Raw genomic sequence first — 24293 nt, forward strand, 5'->3', positions numbered from 1 at the left:
CAGCCTCATAGCATCCTCCTCGCAGCTCACACTGCCACCCAACTTAGTGTCATCCGCAAATTTGGAGATACTACATTTAATCCCCTCGTCTAAATCATTAATGTACAACGTAAACAGCTGGGGCCCCAGCACAGAACCTTGCGGTACCCCACTAGTCACTGCTTGCCATTCTGAAAAGTACCCATTTACTCCTACTCTTTGCTTCCTGTCTGACAACCAGTTCTCAATCCACGTCAGCACACTACCCCCAATCCCATGTGCTTTAACTTTGCACATTAATCTCTTGTGTGGGACCTTGTCGAAAGCCTTCTGAAAGTCCAAATATAGCACATCAACTGGTTCTCCTTTGTCCACTTTACTGGAAACATCCTCAAAAAATTCCAGAAGATTTGTCAAACATGATTTCCCCTTCACAAATCCATGCTGACTTGGACCTATCATGTCACTATTTTCCAAATGCACTGCTATGACATCCTTAATAATTGATTCCATCATTTTACCCACTACTGAGGTCAGGCTGACCGGTCTATAATTCCCTCTTTTCTCTCCCTCCTTTTTTAAAAAATGGGGTTACATTGGCTACCCTCCACTCGATAGGAAGTGATCCAGAGTCAATGGAATGTTGGAAAATGACTGTCAATGCATCCGCTATTTCCAAGGCCACCTCCTTAAGTACTCTGGGATGCAGTCCATCAGGCCCTGGGGATTTATCGGCCTTCAATCCCATCAATTTCCCCAACACAATTTCCCGACTAATAAAGATTTCCCTCAGTTCCTCCTCCCTACTAGACCCTCTGACCCCTTTTATACAATGTCGGAAAATGTGAGGTCATCCACCTTGGAAAAAAAAACAGTAAAAGGGAATATTATTTGAATGGGGAGAAATTACAACATGCTGCGGTGCAGAGGGACCTGGGGGTCCTTGTGCATGAAACTCTTTTAGAGGTCCTTGTGCATGAATCCCAAAAAGTTAGTTTGCAGGTGCAGCAGGTAATCAGGAAGGCGAATGGAATGTTGGCCTTCATTGCGAGAGGGATGGAGTACAAAAGCAGGGAGGTCCTGCTGCAACTGTATAGGGTATTGGTGAGGCCGCACCTGGAGTACTGTGTGCAGTTTTGGTCACCTTACTTAAGGAAGGATATACTAGCTTTGGAGGGGGTACAGAGACGATTCACTCGGCTGGTTCCGGAAATGAGGGGGTTACCTTATGATGATAGATTGAGTAGACTGGGTCTTTACTCGTTGGAGTTCAGAAGGATGAGGGGTGATCTTATAGAAACATTTAAAATAATGAAAGGGATAGACAAGATAGAGGCAGAGAGGTTCGGAGAGACTAGAACTAGGGGGCACAGCCTCAAAATACGGGGGAGCCAATTTAAAACCGAGTTGAGAAGGAATTTCTTCTCCCAGAGGGTTGTGAATCTGTGGAATTCTCTGCCCAAGGAAGTAGTTGAGGCTAGCTCATTGAATGTATTCAAGTCAAGGATAGATAGCTTTTTAACCAATAAGGAAATTAAGGGTAGGGAGCAGGCGGGTAAGTGGAGCTGAGTCCATGGCCAGATCAGCCATGATCTTGTTGAATGGCGGAGCAGGCTCGAGGGGCTTGATGGCCTACTCCTGTTCCTAATTCTTATGTTCTTATGATGGAGTTGCTTTAGTAATAAGATTAAAGTACATTATTAATAAAGCTTGTTTTTTCTTTAATGCAGATAAAGTTGGAATTGGACACCAAGTGATTACAGGCCCTACCACAAAGGTTTTTCCTTACAACAGATGCACAAAAATGGAGCTTCTTAAATTATATCATGAAACTTAAGTGTTTGTCCAACATTTTGACATTGGTTTAGAAAAATTGAAAGCCATGAAAATTAAATAGATTGTAAGTAATCTACGTGCTCAAATGTTTCATCTTTCTCTTTTTCAAGTTTTTTGCACCATGTGCTACCTTTCCACAGTAAAAGGCTGGACAGGTTCTGTTCTTAAGGCACTGCTAAAGCTTGGTGTAGCTGTTAGATAGTAAGTGGACACAGCCTGGAGTAACTTCTGTTTTAGCGTTTCCTCCATCCTCCAGCAGGAAAGCACAGATTTCTGGCTTGCTGTGTGGGTGTGTCAACCTGTATCATATGTTGTAATATGATGAACATGCCACCCCAGTTATGATAGTTCAAGTAAATAAAAGAATTAAATCAAATTTAGACGATTATAGTTTAGCACTCGAGTATAGACAAGGTACAGTCCCCTTAGATCAGGCTGAGGTTTAACGGTGGCCAAAATATGCAAATCAGATGATGATATTTCAAAAAAACACCTTGGGCAGAAATAAGTCAACACAAGGTGATCTACTTTTTAAAAAGTTGAAGTTACATTAGTTATTACAAAATAATATCTTACCAAAAATAAGTCTTGTGGAACTTCGAGTACTCAATCAAACTACCAGATAAACAACATTTATTTTCCAGTTTAAAGATAAGGAGTGAAATTCACCTTCTGCATTTAAACCAACTCAAATCAAATCAGTGGTGATTGAGAAAGTTCTTCAAAGTTAACAAAATTTTGGACTAGACTGACATCAATTTAACAAATGTTCAAGCAGCCAGACCTTCCCATTTGAAAAGCAGTGTAATTCTTATTTTCTTCTGTAGCTTCAAAGACGTTTTAGAAATTAACCTTAAAACCCCGCTGTTTTGTAATTGCATTAATGCATCAAAATATGATCCAGAAATGAGCTCGTATTTATTGGTCCACTGAGAGCATGATCACCATCAATACTCTGATCAGCACCGACACTCTTTTTCGGTTTTATGCTGAACAGGGGAAAAAAAGTATTCTGGTCCATGATCCTGCCGGACAGAGACAACAAACAGACTGGACAATCAGGACTGCGAACTGGTCCCAATACTAGAGTCACACACTTCAGTTACTTGCTGCCAGAAGAGGAAGCATGGTTTTATCCCAATTCTCATCCCATTGAACCATCTTCGATTCCTTCAGGTTTCTTTTAAATAGGCCCAGTTTGTTTTTTTCATTGTGGAAGTCTGTAAAGAGAAGCTGAAGAGACCAATTTATAAGCTAAATATAGAGTACAATTGCAAAGATATTTTTTTACTTTAGTTTCATGAATAGTTAAAATCTCAAATCAAAACTCTTTTAATCAATGGTGCAGGTCACAGTAACAGTATCTTATAAATGTAAAAGAGGATTCCTTGGGCCCTTACTGAACAGCTATCTTCAGAATTTGAAATATAGCTACTGCAGTAGGACCCTATTTACTTTTTGCAAATGCATCTGCATACTATTGCCGTAATAAATATATATAAAAAAACAAGCACATAAGCTATCCATTAACATATCAAAAAATATCAGATCCAATTAAATGGATTAGGAGCAATCAGTGGTTTATACTCCTTGTGCTACATATTGATAGCACAAACAAGATGTAATTCATAGAATCTTGCAACTTGAAGGAGGCCATTCAGTGCCTGTGTCAGCTCTTTGAAAGAGCTATCCAATTAGTCCCACTCCCTTGTTCTTTGCATAGCATTGCAAATTCTTCCTTTTTGAAAATGATTACTGTATCTGCTTCCATCACAATCAAGTAGTGCAGGCAAGATACTCCCTGCAAAGTTTTTTTCTCATTTCCCTCTGGATTTTTGCCAATGATCTTAAATCTGTGTCCTCTGGTTACCGACCCCTCCAAACAGTTTATCCTATTAGCTCTAACAAAATCCCTCATATTTTTGAGCATTTCTATTAAATTTACCATTAAACTTCTCTGGTGAACAATCCCAGCTTCTCTAGCCTCTCCACATAATCCCTGGTACCATTCTGGTAAATCCCCTCTGTACCCTCTCCAAGGCTCTTGACATCCTTCAGTGTCCCGCCCAGAATTGGAACAATATTCCAACTGGGGCCTTACCAGTGGTTTATAAATGTTTACCATAACTTCCTTGTTTTTGTACTCCACGCTTCTATTTATAAAGCCCAGGATCCCAAATGCTTTTCTATACAGCCTTATCAACGTCCTACAACCTTAAAAGATTTGTGTGTGAGAGCCCACAGGCCTCTGTTCCAGCACCCACTTTAAAACCATTTAGTTTATACTGGCGCTCATTTTTCCTTCTAAAATGCTTCACTTCACACTTCTCTCCATAAATTTAATCTGCCATGTGTCTGCCCTTTTCACCAGTCTGTATGCCCTTCTGAAATTTTCTACTAACCTCACTACATTTCCAAGCTTTGTTACATCTGTAAACTTATGCCCCCTGTAACTAAATCTAGGTCATTAATATTTATCAAAGAGCAGTGTTCCCAATACCAACCCCTGGGGACACTGTTGCATACTTCCCTCCAGTCTGAAACAACCGTTCAACACTTCTCTCCACTTTGTGTCTCATTCAATTTTGTACCCATGCTGTCACTGCCTCTTTAATCCCATGGGCTTCAATTTTGCTAACAAGTCTATTATGTGGTACATTACCAAAAGCCTTTTGAAAGTCCACATATGAAACATCACCCCCTCTCCGTTATTTCATTGAAGAACTCAAACAAGAGTGTCAGACATTACTTGCCTTTAACATATCCATGTTGGCTGTCATTTATTAACCCATGTTCTTCCAAGTGACAATTTTGTCCCAGATTATGGTCTCTAGGCCCCACCACTGACATTAGGCTGACTAGCCTGCCGTTACCTGGTTTATCTCTCGCCCTTTTTTTGAACGGATGAAACATTTGCAACCCTTCAGTCCTCTGGCACCACTTCCATATCCAAGGAATATTGAAAAATTGTGGCAACGGCCTCCTCCGCAACCTAGGGTCCATCAAATCCATCGTTATCGGAACTGACACAATGGGCCAAATGATCTCGTGTGTTGTCATTTTCTATGATTCTATGAAACCTCTGACACTTGCATTCACATGTAGCCCGTAGCAAGATGGAGAGTGAAGTCGACAATTAGCTAGCTATGCATCTCCATTGGACCCCTGGATCAACCTCTGATGGCTCATGATTGACTCCCCACTTCTGCACAACCCTCCCAATTCCACTGAACAACCTCCAATGCCCATCGATACTCTGTCCCTCAGCTTCTGGATCCCCTCCTTCAGCACAACTCTCCAAACCTGGACAGTGGTTTGTGAACGCTCCAATTCTACTGCACCCTGTCTCTAATCAGTAGAGCTGTAGAAAGTAATCCAAGTACAGTCATACCAATGATTTATAAAGTGGCATGATTACATCACAATTTCATCTCAATATTGACATTTCTTTTAAGCACATCTCAACATGTGATTTGCTTTACTCACTACTGCCGTCCCAGGCTTTAATCCCCTTAAATAAGCCCACAGCTACCCTCTGTACCTCTCCTGGCATTCTCCAAAGGGCCTATTGAGGCAACCCTTCACTCCCTCCACATGAGCAGCAACCGCAACTACTTCATCCTCTCTTGCCCAGCACGGTTGCTGAGGCTAACCTCACCAACTCCTTCCTGTACAGCTCACCCCAGACTCATACCCTTGGAGTTTGGTAACGCATTATCACTGCCACTCTCCGCAGTTCCCTGCAGAATGTCCGTTCACTTGCGAACGAGGTCTTTGCCATTCGTGATCTTGTGAATCGGAACTGGCATCCAGCCTTAGGCTGAAACTTGGCTCAAGGGTGACGACTGAAGTCTCCCTGCCTGGCTATACTTTCCATCACCTGCTCAACCCAAACCAATATGATAGCAGTGTTGTCATTATCATCAAATCACACCTTGGTGTCTCTCCCTACTCGAGCAATTTCTCCTTTGAGCATCTCACCTCGTTCCACCCCTCTCCATTAAAACTCTCATTATCTACCAAGCCCTACCCAGAGTACCTTACCAAGATATCCTCTCTGGCTGGACAACATCTACACTGAGTGATTTCATGCACTACCTCAACTCCCCTTGCTCCCTCTTCTGAGCGTTCACTGCCCTCCTGTTTTCCTTAAACCTCTTCCTCCATATAAATGCTCCTACCCATATTCACAGCCACCCCCCCCCCGAACTTGTCATCTCACATGGCCTTTCTACTACTGTGGTCTCGAACACTGACACTGCCAATTCTGATCACTTTTGTATCCCTCACCAGCCTCCCAACACTTTCCTCTGCATCCACTTCGAGGAAAAACTCTCCCTCAAGTCACTTACAACAGCATTATCAAACAACCAACTGCATAGCCTTTGGCCTGTCATTCGCCATGATACTTTTGCCCCCGTCGATCTGCTCAACCACTCCCTCATCTCCAACTCTGATGCCCTGGTTCCCAGCAAAACCTTTATTCTCTCCCATTACTCTCTGCAAGTCCTATCCCCCTCCCTTTTAAAATCATCATCGCCCCCTCCTCAAAAACTCTAGCTATCAATTTCTGACCATACAAACTACCACCCCATCTCCAACCCTCCTTTCCTCTAAGTCCTTGAACGCTTTGTCTCCTCCCAAATTCATGCCCATGTTTTAATCCCTGCCACAGTACTGAGAGCCAAAGTCACAAATGTCAATGACATCCACGTGACAATCACTATGGTGTATTGTCCATTATCAACTTTGCTGCAGACTTTGACACAGTCGATTACATTCTTTAGCGCCTCTCCTCTGTTGTCCAACTCATGGGATTGGCCTTCTTGATTCCACTCTAATGACCTATTCAATTGTAGCCAGAGCTTCTCCAGCAATAGCTTCTCTTCCTACCCCTACACTGCTACCTATGGAGTTCCCCCAAAGATCTATCTTTTACCCCCCCATCTCCATCTACATGCTGCCCTTGGCAACATCATCCACAGACATGGCACTGAGAAATCCCGTCGGAGAGAAGAGACATGTGGTCAGCTTCTCTATGTACACGGACGACACCCAGCTTTACGTCTCCACCAGCTTGAAAGAATTTGCTAATTAACATGCATTCCTTTTGTTTATTTATGTCTTCGGGTGACAGGTCAACTCAGTACCAATTGGAACATAAACAATGCATTTCTTCTCCACACATTGAATCAAGAATAGAAGCAAAGATCCTGGTTTAGATGAAATGCATTCCTGAATTAACAACTCAGTGTTCATGACACAAATTTTTACCGTGTTACTATATATCTTAGGGGAGGGAGGACTAACATGAAGTAAAAATGTTAGATTTTAGTAAAAAGCTAAGGGCTAAAAGTGCACTTTATACTTTATGGTGATCTATGAAACTGAGGTAAGAGAGTCAGATTTAGGAAAATAGCAAATGCAATTACAAAGACAGTTATGCATATGGGGCTTCCTGCATCCACGAGATATCCAGGAGTATACATGCATCAAATGTTGGAAGGTTGTGTCACTCAAGCAGCACAAGTTGACCACACACACCACATCATACAGAAGGAGAAAAGGTTGGTGGAACCCCCCCCAAACCAAGTTCCAAGAAGTGGTCACCCCAAAGACCACTTCTTCTAGTTAGAGCTCTCTGCTTTTCCTTCCTGCACTATCAAAACCTTTTATCATCTTGAAAATCTCTACTAGGTTACCTCTTAAGGTGGCTAAAGTGGATTGGGAAAATAGATTAAAGTGTGGGACGGTTGATGATCAGTGGCGGACATTTAAGGAGATATTTCATAACTCAATAAAAATATATTCCAATGAGAAGGAAAGACTAAGAGAAGGGATAACCATCTGTGGCTAACTAAGAAAATAAAGGATGGTATCAAATTGAAAATAAAAGCCATACAAAGTGGCCAAGATTAGTGAGAGGCCAGAGGATTGGGAATTTTAAAAAAACCAGCAAAGAACTAAAAAAATAATAGGAGGGAGGATAGATTATGAAAGTAAACTAGCAAGAAATATAAAAACAGATAATAAGAGTTTCGACAGGTATATAAAAAGGAAGAGAGTGGCTAAGGTAAAATCTTATGGGGTGTAAGCTAGTCTGAGACAGTCAGCATGGTTTTAGGAATGGGAGGTTATGCTTGACTAATTGATTGGATTACTTTGAGGAAATGAGAGAGAGAGATGTTATTTACTTGAATTTCATTAAATCACATTGCATTGCTCTACATATGGTCCAAGTTCATGGGATGGATAGATAGGAATGTATTAAAATGTATTTCAAAGCCTCCTTGGTAAAATGCAATATCCCCACCGACACCTTGGAGTCCCTGGCCAAAGACCGCCCTAAGTGGAGGAACAGCATCCGGGAGGGCGCTGAACATCGAGTCTCGTTGCCAAGAGTATGTCGAAAGCAAGCGCAGGCAGCAGAAGGAGCGTGCAGCAAACCAGACACCCACCCAGCCTTTCCCTCAATGACTGTCCCACAGAGATTGTAATTCCCATATTGGACTGTTCAGTCACCTGAGAACTCTTTTTTTTAAAGAGTGGAAGCAAGTCGAGGGACTGCCTATGATAATGATGATTAAAATGGATTGGTAAATAGTTGCTTGGTAGATTGAAAAGAGTGATAATGCAGGGGCCGATATCTGGTTGGCAACTAGTTACCAATGGAATGCCACTGGAAATGTACTTCAGGTATCGGACAGGAGAGATCATGGGCCTTTAGTGGTCTAGGTCCAAACAATGTTCTTAGACTGATTAAAAAATGTAAACAAGAACGCTGGAATGCATTGCAAGGGTTAGAACATAAAGCTAGCGAAGTCATTTTCAAACTAGTTGCCTCTAGAAAGATCACATCTGGAGTAGTGTGTGCAGCTTTGGTCTCTTTATTTCAAAAAGGATATTCTATTATTAGAGGGGGTACTGAGAATCTGCAAAGGGATATAGACAGGCTAAGTGAGTGGGCAAACATTTGTCTGATGGAGTATAATGTGGGAAGTGAGGTTATCCACTTTGGCAGGAAAAATAAAAAAGCAAATTATGATTTAAATGGAGAAAGATTACAAAGTGCTGCAGTGCAGAGAGACCTGGGGGTCCTTGTGCATTAAACACAAAAAGTTAGTATGCAGGTACAGCAAGTAATCAGGAAGGCAAATGGAATGTTGGCCTTTATTGCAAGGGGGATAGAGTATAAAAGCAGAGAAGTCCTGCTACAACTGTACGGGGTATTGGTGGGGCCACACCTTTGCGTACAGTTTTGCTCTCATTTACGGAGGGATATACTTGCATAGGAGGCTGTTCAGAAAAGATTCACTCGGTTGATTCCAGAGATGAAGGGGTTGACTTACGAAGAAAGGTTGAGCAGGGTGGGCCTGTACTCATTAAAGTTTAGAAGAATGAGAGGTGATCTTATTGAAATATAGATACTGAGGGGGCTTAACAAGGTAGATGCAGAGAGGGTGTTTCCACTTGTAGGGGAATCTAGAACTAGAGGGCATAAGGGGTCGCCCATTTAGAATGGAGATGAGGAATTTCTTAGTCGTAAATCTGTAGAATTCGCTGCCCCAGAGAGCTGTGGAGGCTGGATCATTAAATAGATTTATGGTGAAAATAGACAGATTTTTGAACGATAAGGGAGTAAAGAGTTATGGGGAGCAGGCAGGGAAGTGGAGCTGAGCCCAAGAGCAGATCAGCAATAATCTTTTTAAATGGCAGAGCAAGCTCGAGGGGCCAAATGGCCTACTCCTGCTCCTATTTCATATGTACAGAAAAGAGCGACATGGTTGATCCCAGAATTTAAGGGAATGACTTGAGGAAAGATTCATTACCCTGGGTCTTGTGTACTTTAACAGGTTGATATAGGTAAATTAGCATCATAGATTAATTGATATGGAGAGAAAGAGATAGAGACACAAAGATAATCTGAAATCCAGAGACATTTTGGTGCAGTAACAGACAGTTTGAGTGAGATATAGGATAAACACAGATGTAATTAACTGTACTCTTGTAGACAAGAGACCCTTGGATAATTATTGTACGACATGAATTTAGCAGTATACAAATTTACAATAGGCTTACCATTGGATACAGAAGTTTAGTGGGAAAGTGCTGAATATGGCACATTTCCAGAGATGACGAATGAGTTCTACTGCAAGACTGGACAAATTTGGTTTGGGGCAGTTTTTCCAAAGAGAATTACATGTAGTGCTGTGGTTGGTTGCATCATATCCCAAAAGTGGGTGTGTTATAGATTAGGTATATATAAGTTAGTGTATCCTAAGTGACCTGCAGGCAAATGGAGCTGAAGACACCAGAGGTAAGCCTCAAGATGTCCAAGGTTTCATCCAACCTGAAGACAGGTTTGCAGACACGCATCACTTGCGAGTTTACTATGATTATCTTGTATTGATACAAGATAGAGGACACAAAATCTGCTTATTCTTGAATTTCTTAATAAAGTATTAAAGTTGGTGGCACTGGATTTTCAGACCCATTCATTCATGGCATCTGGCAGAAGACAAAATCTCAAGTATGTGGAACAGATTACCGGCACAGGTGGTGGAACAAGAAACCTGAATGGGTTTCAAAGGGATAGTTTTTAAGATGCAAACTATTTCTCAGTGCAGTAGTTGTCTTACCTTTAGTTGCTCAGCCAGTTCGTGGGAATTTTTAAATATTAAGCCATTTTCTTCATGTTTCACAAGTTCATGTAAACTGTAAAATGGGGTGGAAAAGTGACAGTTTATCTTACCAGAGAAAGAAGTATTTAAGGGCTGGGAGGAAGCAGAGTGGAGGGGTGGAGGGAGTGGGTGACAGAGAAGGGAGGGGGAAGGTCGTAGACAGCAGAGAAAGGACAGCAATTAATAAAAAAAACATTTATAAATCAATCACATCAGGGAATTGGTTGGAATTAAGACTGGGTGGCACTCGTGCAGAAGTCTGAACTTTCAAAATTTAATGAAAGATTTAAAAAATGCCGGTTAAAATTGATGAAAAAAATAAAAATTCACTATTTAAAAATACAAATTTGAACTCATGTCTCTTCAGGCAGGGAGGCTGCAGTGCTGACTGTACTCGGGAACCATGGAGGCATGAAGCTGCTTTGCTGATAGAGTTGTGGGGATCTGCTGATTCTGAAGCTCCAATTTAGTGGTAGTGTTAGTCCTGCTGCTGTAACTAGGACTATGAAGATAATAGCTGTATATTAACAATGGAAAATCTTATTGAGCGCACACCTGCAGGCATGATGAACTGCTGACATTTTAAGAATGCAAAAGCCCGTAAGGGATGTTTACCAGCCTCTGGAGCACGTAATCCACTTACCAATTTTATTATATAGATGAAGGTAATACAGTAATGAAACAATAGTGTCTCATGATGCACAAATACACTGACAAGTCTGGCCAGCCCTATTTTTAATGACGGGAAATCACTTAACAGGGCTTGTTATAATTAAAAGAAAAATAGTGTTAACAGACAACAATCTATAACAAAAGTGTTCCCCATTCAGAACCCAGGGGTGGAGGTGAAAGAAAGAATTCAATGTAATATTTTGCCTTATACGTACCACTGGAAATCAATTGCACATACAGGTAAACAGCAGCCAAACATGTCCACCACCTTCATAGGCAAATCAAGCCCACTGGTTGATTTATGAAGACAAACTCCTAGATCACCAGAGCCTGCAAAATTGTTACAAAAGATAAGTTGTGGAGAAAAAATACAATAAAATAAATGTCTGATTTCATTGCAATGTGGAACTTCTGTTTCAGTAGAAAATATTAAACCCTTCGTGATTTTATGAAAAAAGTTGTAGCGTCCTATAGCTTTCCATAATTTCCAATGTTTGTACGGATAATATAAAATTCTTCACCTTCAGGACCTGATTTTACCATCAAATATTAAAGCCCATTAAGCTCAATTATGTTCCCAAGAGAGCAAATCAACGAGAAATATCACAAGGCCGAGATCTGCATAATGTGTAATGAAAGGTTGAGAAAGATTAATTTTGCTATTCCATCAGGTTTGGATAGTAAAGCAAAATCAAACATTTATTAAAATTACTGCCAAGGTAACACAAATACCACTTCTATTTAATTGTGAGGAATTTTACCTAGCAGCACTGGATAGTCCTCAGCTTCCAGCCAGAGTGTGCAAATATGAACATATTTAAAATGCATTTTTTCAATTTGATGGATATAAAATTCCTTTAGTGGACCTTTCCCTGAAAAACAAGAAACTAAGTTTAAACACCAAATAAACAAACATTCAATGGGACGGCAGGGGGTAGCGAGAGGGGGCCGGCGAGGGCGAGGGGCCGGGGCCAGGGTGAGCGCGGACCGGACGGGGGGGGCGAGGGCGAGCAAGGGGGGGGGCGAGGGCGAGCACGGGGGGGGCGAGGGCGAGCACGGGGGGGGCGAGGGCGAGCACGGGGGGGGCGAGGGCGAGCACGGGGGGGGCGAGGGCGAGCACGGGGGGGGCGAGGGCGAGCACGGGGGGGGCGAGGGCGAGCACGGGGGGGGCGAGGGCGAGCACGGGGGGGGCGAGGGCGAGCACGGGGGGGGCGAGGGCGAGCACGGGGGGGGCGAGGGCGAGCACGGGGGGGGCGAGGGCGAGCACGGGGGGGGCGAGGGCGAGCACGGGGGGGGCGAGGGCGAGCACGGGGGGGGCGAGGGCGAGCACGGGGGGGGCGAGGGCGAGCACGGGGGGGGCGAGGGCGAGCACGGGGGGGGCGAGGGCGAGCACGGGGGGGGCGAGGGCGAGCACGGGGGGGGCGAGGGCGAGCACGGGGGGGGCGAGGGCGAGCACGGGGGGGGCGAGGGCGAGCACGGGGGGGGCGAGGGCGAGCACGGGGGGGGCGAGGGCGAGCACGGGGGGGGCGAGGGCGAGCACGGGGGGGGCGAGGGCGAGCACGGGGGGGGCGAGGGCGAGCACGGGGGGGGCGAGGGCGAGCACGGGGGGGGCGAGGGCGAGCACGGGGGGGGCGAGGGCGAGCACGGGGGGGGCGAGGGCGAGCACGGGGGGGGCGAGGGCGAGCACGGGGGGGGCGAGGGCGAGCACGGGGGGGGCGAGGGCGAGCACGGGGGGGGCGAGGGCGAGCACGGGGGGGGCGAGGGCGAGCACGGGGGGGGCGAGGGCGAGCACGGGGGGGGGCGAGGGCGAGCACGGGGGGGGCGAGGGCGAGCACGGGGGGGGCGAGGGCGAGCACGGGGGGGGCGAGGGCGAGCACGGGGGGGGCGAGGGCGAGCACGGGGGGGGCGAGGGCGAGCACGGGGGGGGCGAGGGCGAGCACGGGGGGGGCGAGGGCGAGCACGGGGGGGGCGAGGGCGAGCACGGGGGGGGCGAGGGCGAGCACGGGGGGGGCGAGGGCGAGCACGGGGGGGGCGAGGGCGAGCACGGGGGGGGCGAGGGCGAGCACGGGGGGGGCGAGGGCGAGCACGGGGGGGGCGAGGGCGAGCACGGGGGGGGCGAAGGGCGAGCACGGGGGGGGCGAGGGCGAGCACGGGGGGGGCGAGGGCGAGCACGGGGGGGGGCGAGGGCGAGCACGGGGGGGGCGAGGGCGAGCACGGGGGGGGCGAGGGCGAGCACGGGGGGGGCGAGGGCGAGCACGGGGGGGGCGAGGGCGAGCACGGGGGGGGCGAGGGCGAGCACGGGGGGGGCGAGGGCGAGCACGGGGGGGGCGAGGGCGAGCACGGGGGGGGCGAGGGCGAGCACGGGGGGGGCGAGGGCGAGCACGGGGGGGGCGAGGGCGAGCACGGGGGGGGCGAGGGCGAGCACGGGGGGGGCGAGGGCGAGCACGGGGGGGGCGAGGGCGAGCACGGGGGGGGCGAGGGCGAGCACGGGGGGGCGAGGGCGAGCACGGGGGGGGCGAGGGCGAGCACGGGGGGGGCGAGGGCGAGCACGGGGGGGGCGAGGGCGAGCACGGGGGGGGCGAGGGCGAGCACGGGGGGGGAGAGGGCGAGCACGGGGGGGGCGAGGGCGAGCACGGGGGGGGCGAGGGCGAGCACGGGGGGGCGAGGGCGAGCACGGGGGGGCGAGGGCGAGCACGGGGGGGGGCGAGGGCGAGCACGGGGGGGGGGGGGGGCGAGGGCGAGCACGGGGGGGGGGGGGCGAGGGCGAGCACGGGGGGGGGGCGAGGGCGTGCACGGGGGGGGGGGGGGGCGAGGGTGAGCACGGGGGGGGGGAGGGCGAGCACGAGGGGGGGGGGCGAGGGCGAGCACGGGGGGGGCGAGGGAGAGCACGGGGGGGGGTGGCGAGGGCAAGCACGGGGGGGGTGGCGAGGGCGAGCACGGGGGGGGCGAGGGCGAGCACGGGGGGGGGGCGAGGGCGAGCACGGGGGGGAGGCGAGGGAGAGCACGGGGGGGGGGGCGAGGGAGAGCACGGGGGGGGGGCGAGGGAGAGCACGGGGGGGGGGCGAGGGAGAGCACGGGGGGGGGGCGAGGGAGAGCACGGGGGGGGGGCGAGGGAGAGCACGGGGGGGGGGCGAGGGAGAGCACGGGGGGGGCGAGGGAGAGCACGGGGGGGGGGCGAGGGAGAGCACGGGGGGGGGCGAGGGAGAGCACGGGGGGGGCGAGGGAGAGCACGGGGGGGGGCGAGGGAGAGCACGGGGGGGGGCGAGGGAGAGCACGGGGGGGGGGGCGAGGGCGAGCACGGGGGGGGGGGCGAGGGTGAGCACGGGGGGGGGCGAGGGCGAGCACGGGGGGGGGCGAGGGCGAGCACGGGGGGGGCGAGGGAGAGCACGGGGGGGGTGGCGAGGGCGAGCACGGGGGGGGGTGGCGAGGGCGAGCACGGGGGGGGGCGAGGGCGAGCACGGGGGGGGGCGAGGGCGAGCACGGGGGGGGGGGCGAGGGAGAGCACGGGGGGGGGGGCGAGGGAGAGCACGGGGGGGGGGCGAGGGCGAGCACGGGGGGGGGGGCGAGGGCGAGCACGGGGCGGGGGGGGGGTGCAAGGGCTGGGGTGAGCGCAGGGCCGTACGCAGGGTGCGGACGGGCGCGAGGGGAGTGATAGTGATTTGGGGGAAGAGAAAGAAATGAAGAAATTTGTTTAAAAATATACCTGTGATGGCACAAACGAGGGGTGGTAATGTTACCCCACTCATTATGAAACCTTCATACTCTGTAAAAGGAACACAATTATACAAGATGCATTGTTTCGAAAAATGTGCATAACCATTCCATAATTTGAAAACCAAACAGTACAAAGGCAATACACCAATTATATTAGTTAACATGTTTCATGAATAACTGGCTTACCACAAATTAACTACTTTTCAGGAGCAATCACACTAAATTTAAGCGTTTTTTGGTTTTGGTGTTAGTCGTGGTTCAATGGTCGCATTCTCGCCCGAGAGTCAGAAGGTTGTGGGCTCAGGCCCTACTCTGGAGACTGAGGGAGTGCTGCACGGTCAGGGTGCCATTTATCGAAATGGATGTTATAATGAGACCCCATTGAACTTGTCAGGTGGATGTAAAAGATCCCATGGCATTATTTGAAAAAATGCAGCATGTTACCCAGACATCCTGGGCAACATTCCTCCCTCAAGTAGCACCATCAAGTTTACTCTTCGGTGCATCTCAATTGCTGAGCAAATTGGCTGCCACGTTTACCTACAAAGCAGTAACTGCGTTTCAAAAGTAAGCTGTTTGTTGTGTGACACTCTGGGATGTCCAGAGGGCAGAAGAAATTTTAGAAATGAAAATGTTTTGTTTCCATTCTTATTTCAGACCATTTTCTGCAGCAGTTAGCTGGCACTTACTTAACCATTAGATTCCAAAGCTGTGACTGACAGAGAACTCAGTTGGACTCTCAACATTGCCCAAAACTGCCTTGCATAAATTCACAAACATGAAGTGCACTAACAACACATAGACATTACGGTCTAGAAATTCAGGAGCCCTGGATATTGAAACTCGGACCTCAGATGAATAGGAATGGTGCTGCGGGAGGAGCCCAAGATGATAAATGTTAAGGAAGGTCTGGTCATTGCTTGCGCCGAAGTTATGTGATGGCCTTGGGGCTGGAGCTGGAATCGCTGGCCTTAGGGAAAGGAGAGCAATCGGTGGCTGTGGCCGATTGGTAACCCCAGGGGAGGGGTGAAGAGAGGAATAGCGGCTGCAGCCCACGTGATGGGGCCTGATGTCGGGGCAAATCATTCAATCGTGGAATAATAGAATCATACTGCACTGGAGGAGGCCACTTGTCCCATTGTATCTACGCCAACTCCTTGAAGAGCGATCCAATTAATCCCACTCCCTTGCTCTTTCCCCACAGCCCTGTAATTGTGTTCCCCCTTCAGGTATTTATCCAGTTTTGGGAATGTTACTGATGTATCTGCTTCCATCACCCTTTCAGGCAGTGTGTTCCAGAACACCAACAATGGGTATTTATGTAGCACCTTTAATGTAGCCCGAGACGCTTCACAAGGGCATTATAAAACAAAATTCAACACCGAACCACATAAGGAAGTATTAGGGCAGATGACCAAAAGCTTGATCGAAGAGGTAGGTTTTAAGGAGCGTTTTAAGGGAGGGGAGAGAAGAGAAGTAGAGAGGCGGGAAGATTTAGGGAGGGAATTCCAGAGCTTAGGACCTAGGCAGCTGAAGGCACGGCCATCTATGCTGGATCAATTAAAATTGGGGATTCAAAAGGGCAGAATATGCTATCCCCACAGACTCAACCAGACATGAGGTGATCGTGACAAGAATCTGACAGATCCTCCACTCAATCGGCAGTCTGGAAAAAGCAACCCTACCAATTATTTCATCAGACCATTGACAAAACCAGACTACTCGCAACTGCAGCCATCACAATAAATCAGTGGCCCTGACACTATATTATATGTTACATTGGATTTTTGAGTTTGATGAGTGCAGCAGTTATCATGGGTGACTTTAATATGCATACAGATTGGGCTAACCAAACTGGAAGCATTACAGTGGAGGAGGATTTCCTGGAGTGCATAAGGGATGGTTTTCTAGACCAATATGTTGAGGGGGGAGGCCATCTTAGACTGGGTGTTGTGTAATGAGTGGATTAATTAGCAATCTCATTGTGCGAGGCCCCTTGGGGAAGAGTGACCATAATATGGTGGAATTCCACATTAGGATGGAGAATGAAACAGTTAATTCAGAGACCATGGTCCAGAACTTAAAGAAGGGTAACTTTGAAGGTATGAGGCGTGAATTGGCTAGGAAAGATTGGCGAATGATACTCAAGGGGTTGACAGTGGATGGGCAATGGCAGACATTTAGAGACCGCATGGATGAACTACAACAATTGTACATCCCTGTCTGGCGTAAAAATAAAAAAGGGAAGGTGGCTCAACCGTGGCTATCAAGGGAAATCAGGGATCGTATTAAAGCCAAGGAAGTGGCATACAAATTGGCCAGAAATAGCAGCGAACCAGGGGACTGGGAGAAATTTAGAACTCAGCAGAGGAGGACAAAGGGTTTGATTAGGGCAGGGAAAATAGAGTACGAGAGGAAGCTTGCAGGGGACATTAAAATGGACTGCAAAAGCTTCTACAGATAGGTAAAGAGAAAAAGGTTAGTAACAACAAACGTAGGTCCCCTGCAGTCAGAATCAGGGGAAGTCATAACAGGGAACAAAGAAACGGCAGACCAATTGAACAAGTACTTTGGTTCGGTATTCACTAAGGAGGATACAAAAGGATATAAAAGGGGTCAGAGGGTCTAGTAAGAAGGAGGAACTGAGGGAAATCCTTATTAGTCAGAAAATTATGTTGGGGAAAATGATGGGATTGAAGGCCGATAAATCTCCAGGGCCTGGTGGACTGCATCCCAGAGTACTTAAGGAGGTGGCCTTGGAAATAGCGGATGCATCGACAGTCATTTTCCAACATTCCATAGACTCTGGATCAGTTCCTATGGAGTGGTGGGTAGCCAATGTAACCCCACTTTTTAAAAAAGGGAGAGAAAAAACAGGGAATTATAGACTGGTCAGCCTGACATCGGTAGTGGGTAAAATGATGGAATCAATTATTAAGGATGTCATAGCAGTGCATTTGGAAAGAGGTGACATGATAGGTCCAAGTCAGCATGGATTTGTGAAAGGGAAATCATGCTTGACAAATCTTCTGGAATTTTTTTGAGGATGTTTCCAGTAGAGTGGACAAGGGAGAACCAGTTGATGTGGTGTATTTGGACTTTCAGAAGGCTTTCGACAAGGTTCCACACAAGAGATTAATGTGCAAAGTTAAAGCACATGGGATTGGGGGTAGTGTGCTGACGTGGATTGAGAACTGGGTGGCAGACAGGAAGCAAAGAGTAGGAGTAAATGGGGACTTTTCAGAATGGCAGGCAGTGACTAGTGGGGTACTGCAAGGTTCTGTGCTGGGGCCCCAGCTGTTTACACTGTACATTAATGATTTAGACGAGGGGATTAAATGTAGTATCTCCAAATTTGCAGATGACACTAAGTTGGGTGGCAGTGTGAGCTGCGAGGAGGATGCTATGAGGCTGCAGAGTGACTTGGATAGGTTAGGTGAGTGGGCAAATGCATGGCAGATGAAGTATAATGTGGATAAATGTGAGGTTATCCACTTTGGTGGTAAAAACAGGGAGACAGACTATTATCTGAATGGTGACAGATTAGGAAAAGGGGAGGTGCAACGAGACCTGGATGTCATGGTACATCAGTCATTGAAGGTTGGCATGCAGGTACAGCAGGCGGTTAAAGAAAGCAAATGGCATGTTGGCCTTCATAGAGAGGGGATTTGAGTACAGGGGCAGGGAGGTGTTACTACAGTTGTACAGGGCCTTGGTGAAGCCACACCTGAAGTATTGTGTACAGTTTTGGTCTCCTAACTTGAGGAAGGACATTCTTGCTATTGAGGGAGTGCAGCGAAGGTTCACCAGACTGATTCCCGGGATGGTGGGACTGACATATCAAGAAAGACTGGATCAACTGGGCTTGTATTCACTGGAGTTCAGAAGAATGAGAGGGGATCTCATCGAAACGCTTAAAATTCTGACGGGTTTGGACAGGTTAGATGCAGGAAGAATGTTCCCAATGTTGGGGAAGTCCAGAACCAGGGGTCAGTCTAAGGATAAGGGGTAAGCCATTTAGGACCGAGATGAGGAGAAACTTCTTCACCCAGAGAGTGGTGAACCTGTGGAATTCTCTACCACAGAAAGTTGTTGAGGCCAATTCACTAAATATATTCAAAAAGGAGTTAGATGTAGTCCTTACTACTAGGGGGATCAAGGGGTATGGTGAAAAAGCAGGAATGGGGTACTGAAGTTGCATGTTCAGCCATGAACTCATTGAGTGGCGGTGCAGGCTCAAAGGGCCGAATGGCCTACTCCTGCACCTATTTTCTATGTTTCTATGAGGTCATGTGTCTAGTTATATTTAAGACATCATGCTTCAAAGAGAAAGCCAGTCATTTTATGCTAGTTTCTTCTGACCCGGAGCTAAATATTTACATGTACAGGTGCAGCATCACGAATCCAGAGTTCTGGAATCCAGACCGATCGGTGGCAGGGTCGTCCGGAATCCATAAAATGTTCCGGAATCCGGACCCGCCGACCTCGGAGCCCCGCCGCTGCCCCGCCCGAACACCACCTCCGCGATGGGGCCGACCAGCCCCTCGGCAGGCCCCTGTCCGATGACCTCCTCGACGGGGCCGACCGGCCCGAACAGCTCTTCGGCAAGGCCCCCCACCCTTTCTGAAGTTCCGAAATCCGGAAATACCCGAACCTGGGCTTGGGTATTTCAGGATTCATGACGTCAGAAAGATGATCGAAAGTGCGGAAAAGCCCGTAATCCGGAACCGCCTCGGTCCCGAGGGTCCCGGATTCTCGACGATGCACCTGTACCTCGTATTCTGTCAACTTCCCTCACAAAGAACAATTCACCTGTAATTGACATGAGGAGCTACAGCAATTGGACTTAGTGGCCATAAGTGCTCAAGCCACAAGCCACTGCCCTTTAGCAGCAGAATAATACAAAAGAGAGAAAAAAAATGCAAATGTTGTAAACCTGAAACAACAGAAAATGCCACAAAGAAAAACTGTATAAAGAAAAAACGATTTAATGTTTCTGACAAAGGGTCTACGACAACTTGCATTTATATAATGTCTTCAACATAGTAAAGCTTCTCAAGGCGCAGGTGCGATTATCAAACAAAATTTGACACTGAGCAACAGAGTTATTAAAGCCCTTGTGTGTTTCGGTTTTTAAATTTTATGCGTGCCAAGCTGCTATCGTCAAAGTGAGGGAACCCAGGCAACCGGGACTTGAGTGAACAAGGAAAGCAACTCTGCATCTCCTTTTTAAATTAAAATGATTTTGAAGGAATAGTGTTTCCATGATTTGTAATGGCCTTGTAAACTGCGAGCTGCAGTGCGCCCTCCCCCCGCTCGGTGGCGCTGTTCCTGGATGGTCCAATCGCAAACACTCGCTCTGTGGGCTCAGGTGGGACAGTGTCGGCCAATAGAAATTGCTGACCTACCACAGGTGTTGCTTCGGCCACACTGGTTTGTCCCCAGGCACTAATTGTATTAGAAACCGCCTGAGACACAATCCAGGGAAATGTAGTGCAAATGTGGGTATTTCCAGCAAGACCATCAGCAGGCCGCGGCCATTAGAGGGAGCAGCGTGCGGCAGTATGCCACTTCAGAGAGCAGCGCGTGCTGCTGCAGGAGGGTATCGACTGATTGCAGTGCGGGCAGGTACAGCAGGAGCAGCGAGAGTTCGTAAAGGGATGTGATCAGAGCCCAGGAGAGGCGAGTGTTCGGGGCCGAGCAGAGGTGAGGGCCCAGCGGCAGCACGGACCAGCCCACACTGCGATACGTGTGCGCACTAGGTCTGTGCAGCAGATCAGGTCTCCAGTCGTCTTGGTCAATCATTGCCACTGAACCAAGACCTAGTTCTGTCAAGCCCGTGTGGTGGCTGGTGTGCAACGGCCACCACACATTAAAAAAATCCATGCACAGGCATCTTCCACCCTTCAACATGTAGTTCGGGATCTGGAATATTAGGTCCTTCATTGAAACACATGTGAACTCATCCTTTTTCGGCGTGGAAGCAAGTCATCCTCATTTCGAGGGACTGCCTATGATGATGTCCTTGTCAATGTGCAAGTGCAAAGTAAAAGGTTTATAACTATTAATTACATAATAATGATGCAGCAGTTATCCATTTAATATTTGAGTATGTGCATTATTCACAGAATCCATTAAGATAAGCATAATAGTGTACTGCACATTTGGACCACAAAAAATGCAAATTAAAAGAAACCTACCTTCCAAGGCTTTCAACAGAATGGAGAAATCTTCATCCTCTGAAAATCAAAAGGAGAGTATTCCATTAATGGTTGAAGTCAGAAGTATCCAAGGTGTTGTCTTCCTGGGCCACATGAGGATCCTCAGGAGCCACAAACCAAGTTTTAATCCATTTCACATTAATTTGCATAAATCTTAAATTGGTGATGCAAACTATTTGGGTGTTTTGATTCAGACTAGCAAAATACATAAATGCAAATAGGATAGAGTTAGCTAGCAGCAACCCAAATTGCCCCATCTTACTCACTCCCCATCCTAAACGCCTGCTGCCAACTAATCTCGCAAAGATAGAAACATAGAAAATAGGTGCAGGAGTAGGCCATTCGGCCCTTCTAGCCTGCACCGCCATTCAATGAGTTCATGGCTGAACATTCAACTTCAGTACCCCATTCCTGCTTTCTCGCCATACCCCTTGATCCCCCTAGTAGTAAGGACCTCATCTAACTCCCTTTTGAATATATTTAGTGAATTGGCCTCAACAACTTTCTGTGGTAGAGAATTCCACAGGTTCACCACTCTCTGGGTGAAGAAGTTTCTCCTCATCTCGGTCCTAAATGGCTTACCCCTTATCCTTAGACTGTGACCTCTGGTTCTGGACTTCCAACATTGGGAACATTCTTCCTGCATCTAACCTGTCTAACCCCGTCAGAATTTTAACTGTTTCTATGAGGTTCCCTCTCATTCTTCTGAACTCCAGTGAATACAAGCCCAGTTGATCCAGTCTTTCTTGATAGGTCAGTCCCGCCATCCCGGGAATCAGTCTGGTGAACCTTCGCTGCACTCCCTCAATAGCAAGAATGTCCTTCCTCAGGTTAGGAGACCAAAACTGTACACAATACTCCAGGTGTGGCCTCACCAATGCCCCGTACAACTGTAGCAACACCTCCCTGCCCCTGTACTCAAATCCCCTCGCTATGAAGGCCAACATGCAATTTTCTTTCTTAACCGCCTGCTGCACCTGCATGCCAACCTTCAATGACTGATGTACCATGACACCCAGGTCTCTTTGCACCTCCCCTTTTCCTAATCTGTCACCATTCAGATAATAGTCTGTCTTTCTGTTTTTACCACCAAAGTGGATAACCTCACATTTATCCACATTATACTTCATCTGCCATGCATTTGCCCACTCACCTAACCTATCCAAGTCGCTCTGCAGCCTCACAGCATCCTCCTCGCAGCTCACACTGCCACCCAACTTAGTGTCATCCGCAAATTTGGAGATAATACATTTAATCCCCTCATCTAAATCATTAATGTAGTGTAAACAGCTGGGGCCCCAGCACAGAACCTTGCGGTACCCCACTAGTCACTGCCTGCCATTCTGAAAAGTACCCATTTACTCCTACTCTTTGCTTCCTGTCTGACAACCAGTTCTCAATCCATGTCAGTACACTACCCCCAATCCCACGTGCTCTAACTTTGCACATCAATCTCTTGTGTGGGACCTTGTCGAACGCCTTCTGAAAGTCCAAATATACCACATCAACTGGTTCTCCCTTGTCCACTCTACTGGAAACATCCTCAAAAAATTCCAGAAGATTTGTCAAGCATGATTTCCCTTTCACAAATCCATGCTGACTTGGATCTATCATGTCACCTCTTTCCAAATGCACTGCTATGACATCCTTAATAATTGATTCCATCATTTTACCCACTACCAATGTCAGGCTGACCGGTCTATAATTCCCTGTTTTCTCTCTCCCTCCTTTTTTAAAAAGTGGGGTTACATTGGCTACCCTCCACTCTATAGGAACTGATCCAGAGTCAATGGAATGTTGGAAAATGACTGTCAACGCATCCACTATTTCCAAGGCCACCTCCTTAAGTACTCTGGGATGCAGTCCATCAGGCCCTGGGGATTTATCGGCCTTCAATCCCATCAATTTCCCCAACACAATTTCCCGGCTAATAAGGATTTCCCTCAGTTCCTCCTCCTTACTAGACCCCCCGACCCCTTTTATATCCGGAAGGTTGTTCGTGTCCTCCTTCGTGAATACCGAACCAAAGTACTTGTTCAATTGATCCGCCATTTCTTTGTTCCCCGTTATGACTTCCCCTGATTCTGACTGCAGGGGACCTACGTTTGTCTTTACTAACCTTTTTCTCTTTACATATCTATAGAATCTTAATGTTCCCTGCAAGCTTCTTCTCATACTCCATTTTCCCTGCCCTAATCAAATCCTTTGTCCTCCTCTGCTGAGTTCTAAATTTCTCCCAGTCCCCAGGTTCGCTGCTATTTCTGGCCAATTTGTATGCCACTTCCTTGGCTTTAATACTATCCCTGATTTCCCTTGATAGCCACGGTTGAGCCACCTTCCCTTTTTTATTTTTATGCCAGACAGGAATGTACAATTGTTGTAGTTCATCCATGCGGTCTCTAAATGTCTGCCATTGCCCATCCACAGTCAACCCCTTAAGTATCATTCGCCAATCCATCCCAGCCAATTCACACCTCATACCTTCAAAGTTAGCCTTCTTTAAGTTCTGGACCATGGTCTCTGAATTAACTGTTTCATTCTCCATCCCAATGCAGAATTCCACCATCCTCCCTACTCTGCCCCTATGGACTACACCAGTAAATTAGGTTTCATCACCCCCCTCCACATTTCCCTTCAAAATATACATTCATTTGTAAATAAGGACCTTGTCATCCATGACCTTATTTATGATCAAATTGACATCATGGCATTGACGGAGAACATGGTAAAGGAGTGATGACATCTTTCCTCTTAATGAAGCTGCCCCATCTGGCTATATTTTCCACCATATCTCATGGCCAAACCGCCGTGGTAATGAAGTAGCCCTTATATCTAAATCACACCTTGGTCTGTCTCCGTACTCCTCCAGAACTTCTCTCCCTTTGAGCATAACACCTTGTTTCACCCCATAGGACCACTTGCAAAGACTTCTCTTCCCGATCCCACACCGTCACCTCTGGTGTCCCCAATTGGCCCCCTCCTATGTATCATCTACATGCTGCCCCTTGGCGACATCATCCGGCAACACAACGTGAGTTTTCACATGTATGCTGATGATACCCAGCTCTACCTCTCCTCCATCTCTCTCGAACCCTCCACCATCTCTATTCTATCAGACTGCTTGCCCAACATCCAGCACTGGATGAGTAGAAATTTCCTCCAATTAAATATTGGGAAGACCAAAACCATT

The 24293-nt window shown here is 47.7% G+C and overlaps 2 protein-coding genes across 5 annotated transcripts in view; one reads left to right on the plus strand and one right to left on the minus strand.

Annotated features, from left to right (window-relative positions):
• eef2kmt (eukaryotic elongation factor 2 lysine methyltransferase) overlaps positions 1-1887 on the plus strand; it is a 45310-nt gene extending 43423 nt beyond the window's left edge. Inside the window, exon 8 of the mRNA XM_070900884.1 lies at positions 1710-1887. Within this exon, the coding sequence (XP_070756985.1) occupies positions 1710-1816 (107 nt within the window). The 3' untranslated portion in view covers positions 1817-1887. The remainder of the gene's footprint in view (positions 1-1709) is intronic.
• Positions 1684-24293, minus strand: part of alg1 (ALG1 chitobiosyldiphosphodolichol beta-mannosyltransferase) — a 48018-nt gene continuing 25408 nt past the window's right edge. For 2 of the 4 annotated variants that reach the window (XM_070900882.1, XM_070900881.1), the window contains 6 exons: positions 21083-21121; positions 14872-14931; positions 11930-12040; positions 11384-11498; positions 10455-10530; positions 1684-3048 (listed from right to left, as the gene is read on the minus strand). In XM_070900882.1, the coding sequence (XP_070756983.1) occupies positions 2914-3048; positions 10455-10530; positions 11384-11498; positions 11930-12040; positions 14872-14931; positions 21083-21121 (536 nt within the window). In that variant the 3' untranslated portion in view covers positions 1684-2913. Of the gene's footprint in view, positions 3049-4688; positions 4808-10454; positions 10531-11383; positions 11499-11929; positions 12041-14871; positions 14932-21082; positions 21122-24293 lie in introns of all 4 variants that reach the window. The other 2 variants (XR_011596810.1, XM_070900883.1) reach the window with 2 other exon arrangements.

The sequence above is a fragment of the Pristiophorus japonicus genome, chromosome 15 (genome assembly GCF_044704955.1).
Source record: "Pristiophorus japonicus isolate sPriJap1 chromosome 15, sPriJap1.hap1, whole genome shotgun sequence".
Lineage (NCBI taxonomy): Eukaryota > Metazoa > Chordata > Chondrichthyes > Pristiophoridae > Pristiophorus > Pristiophorus japonicus.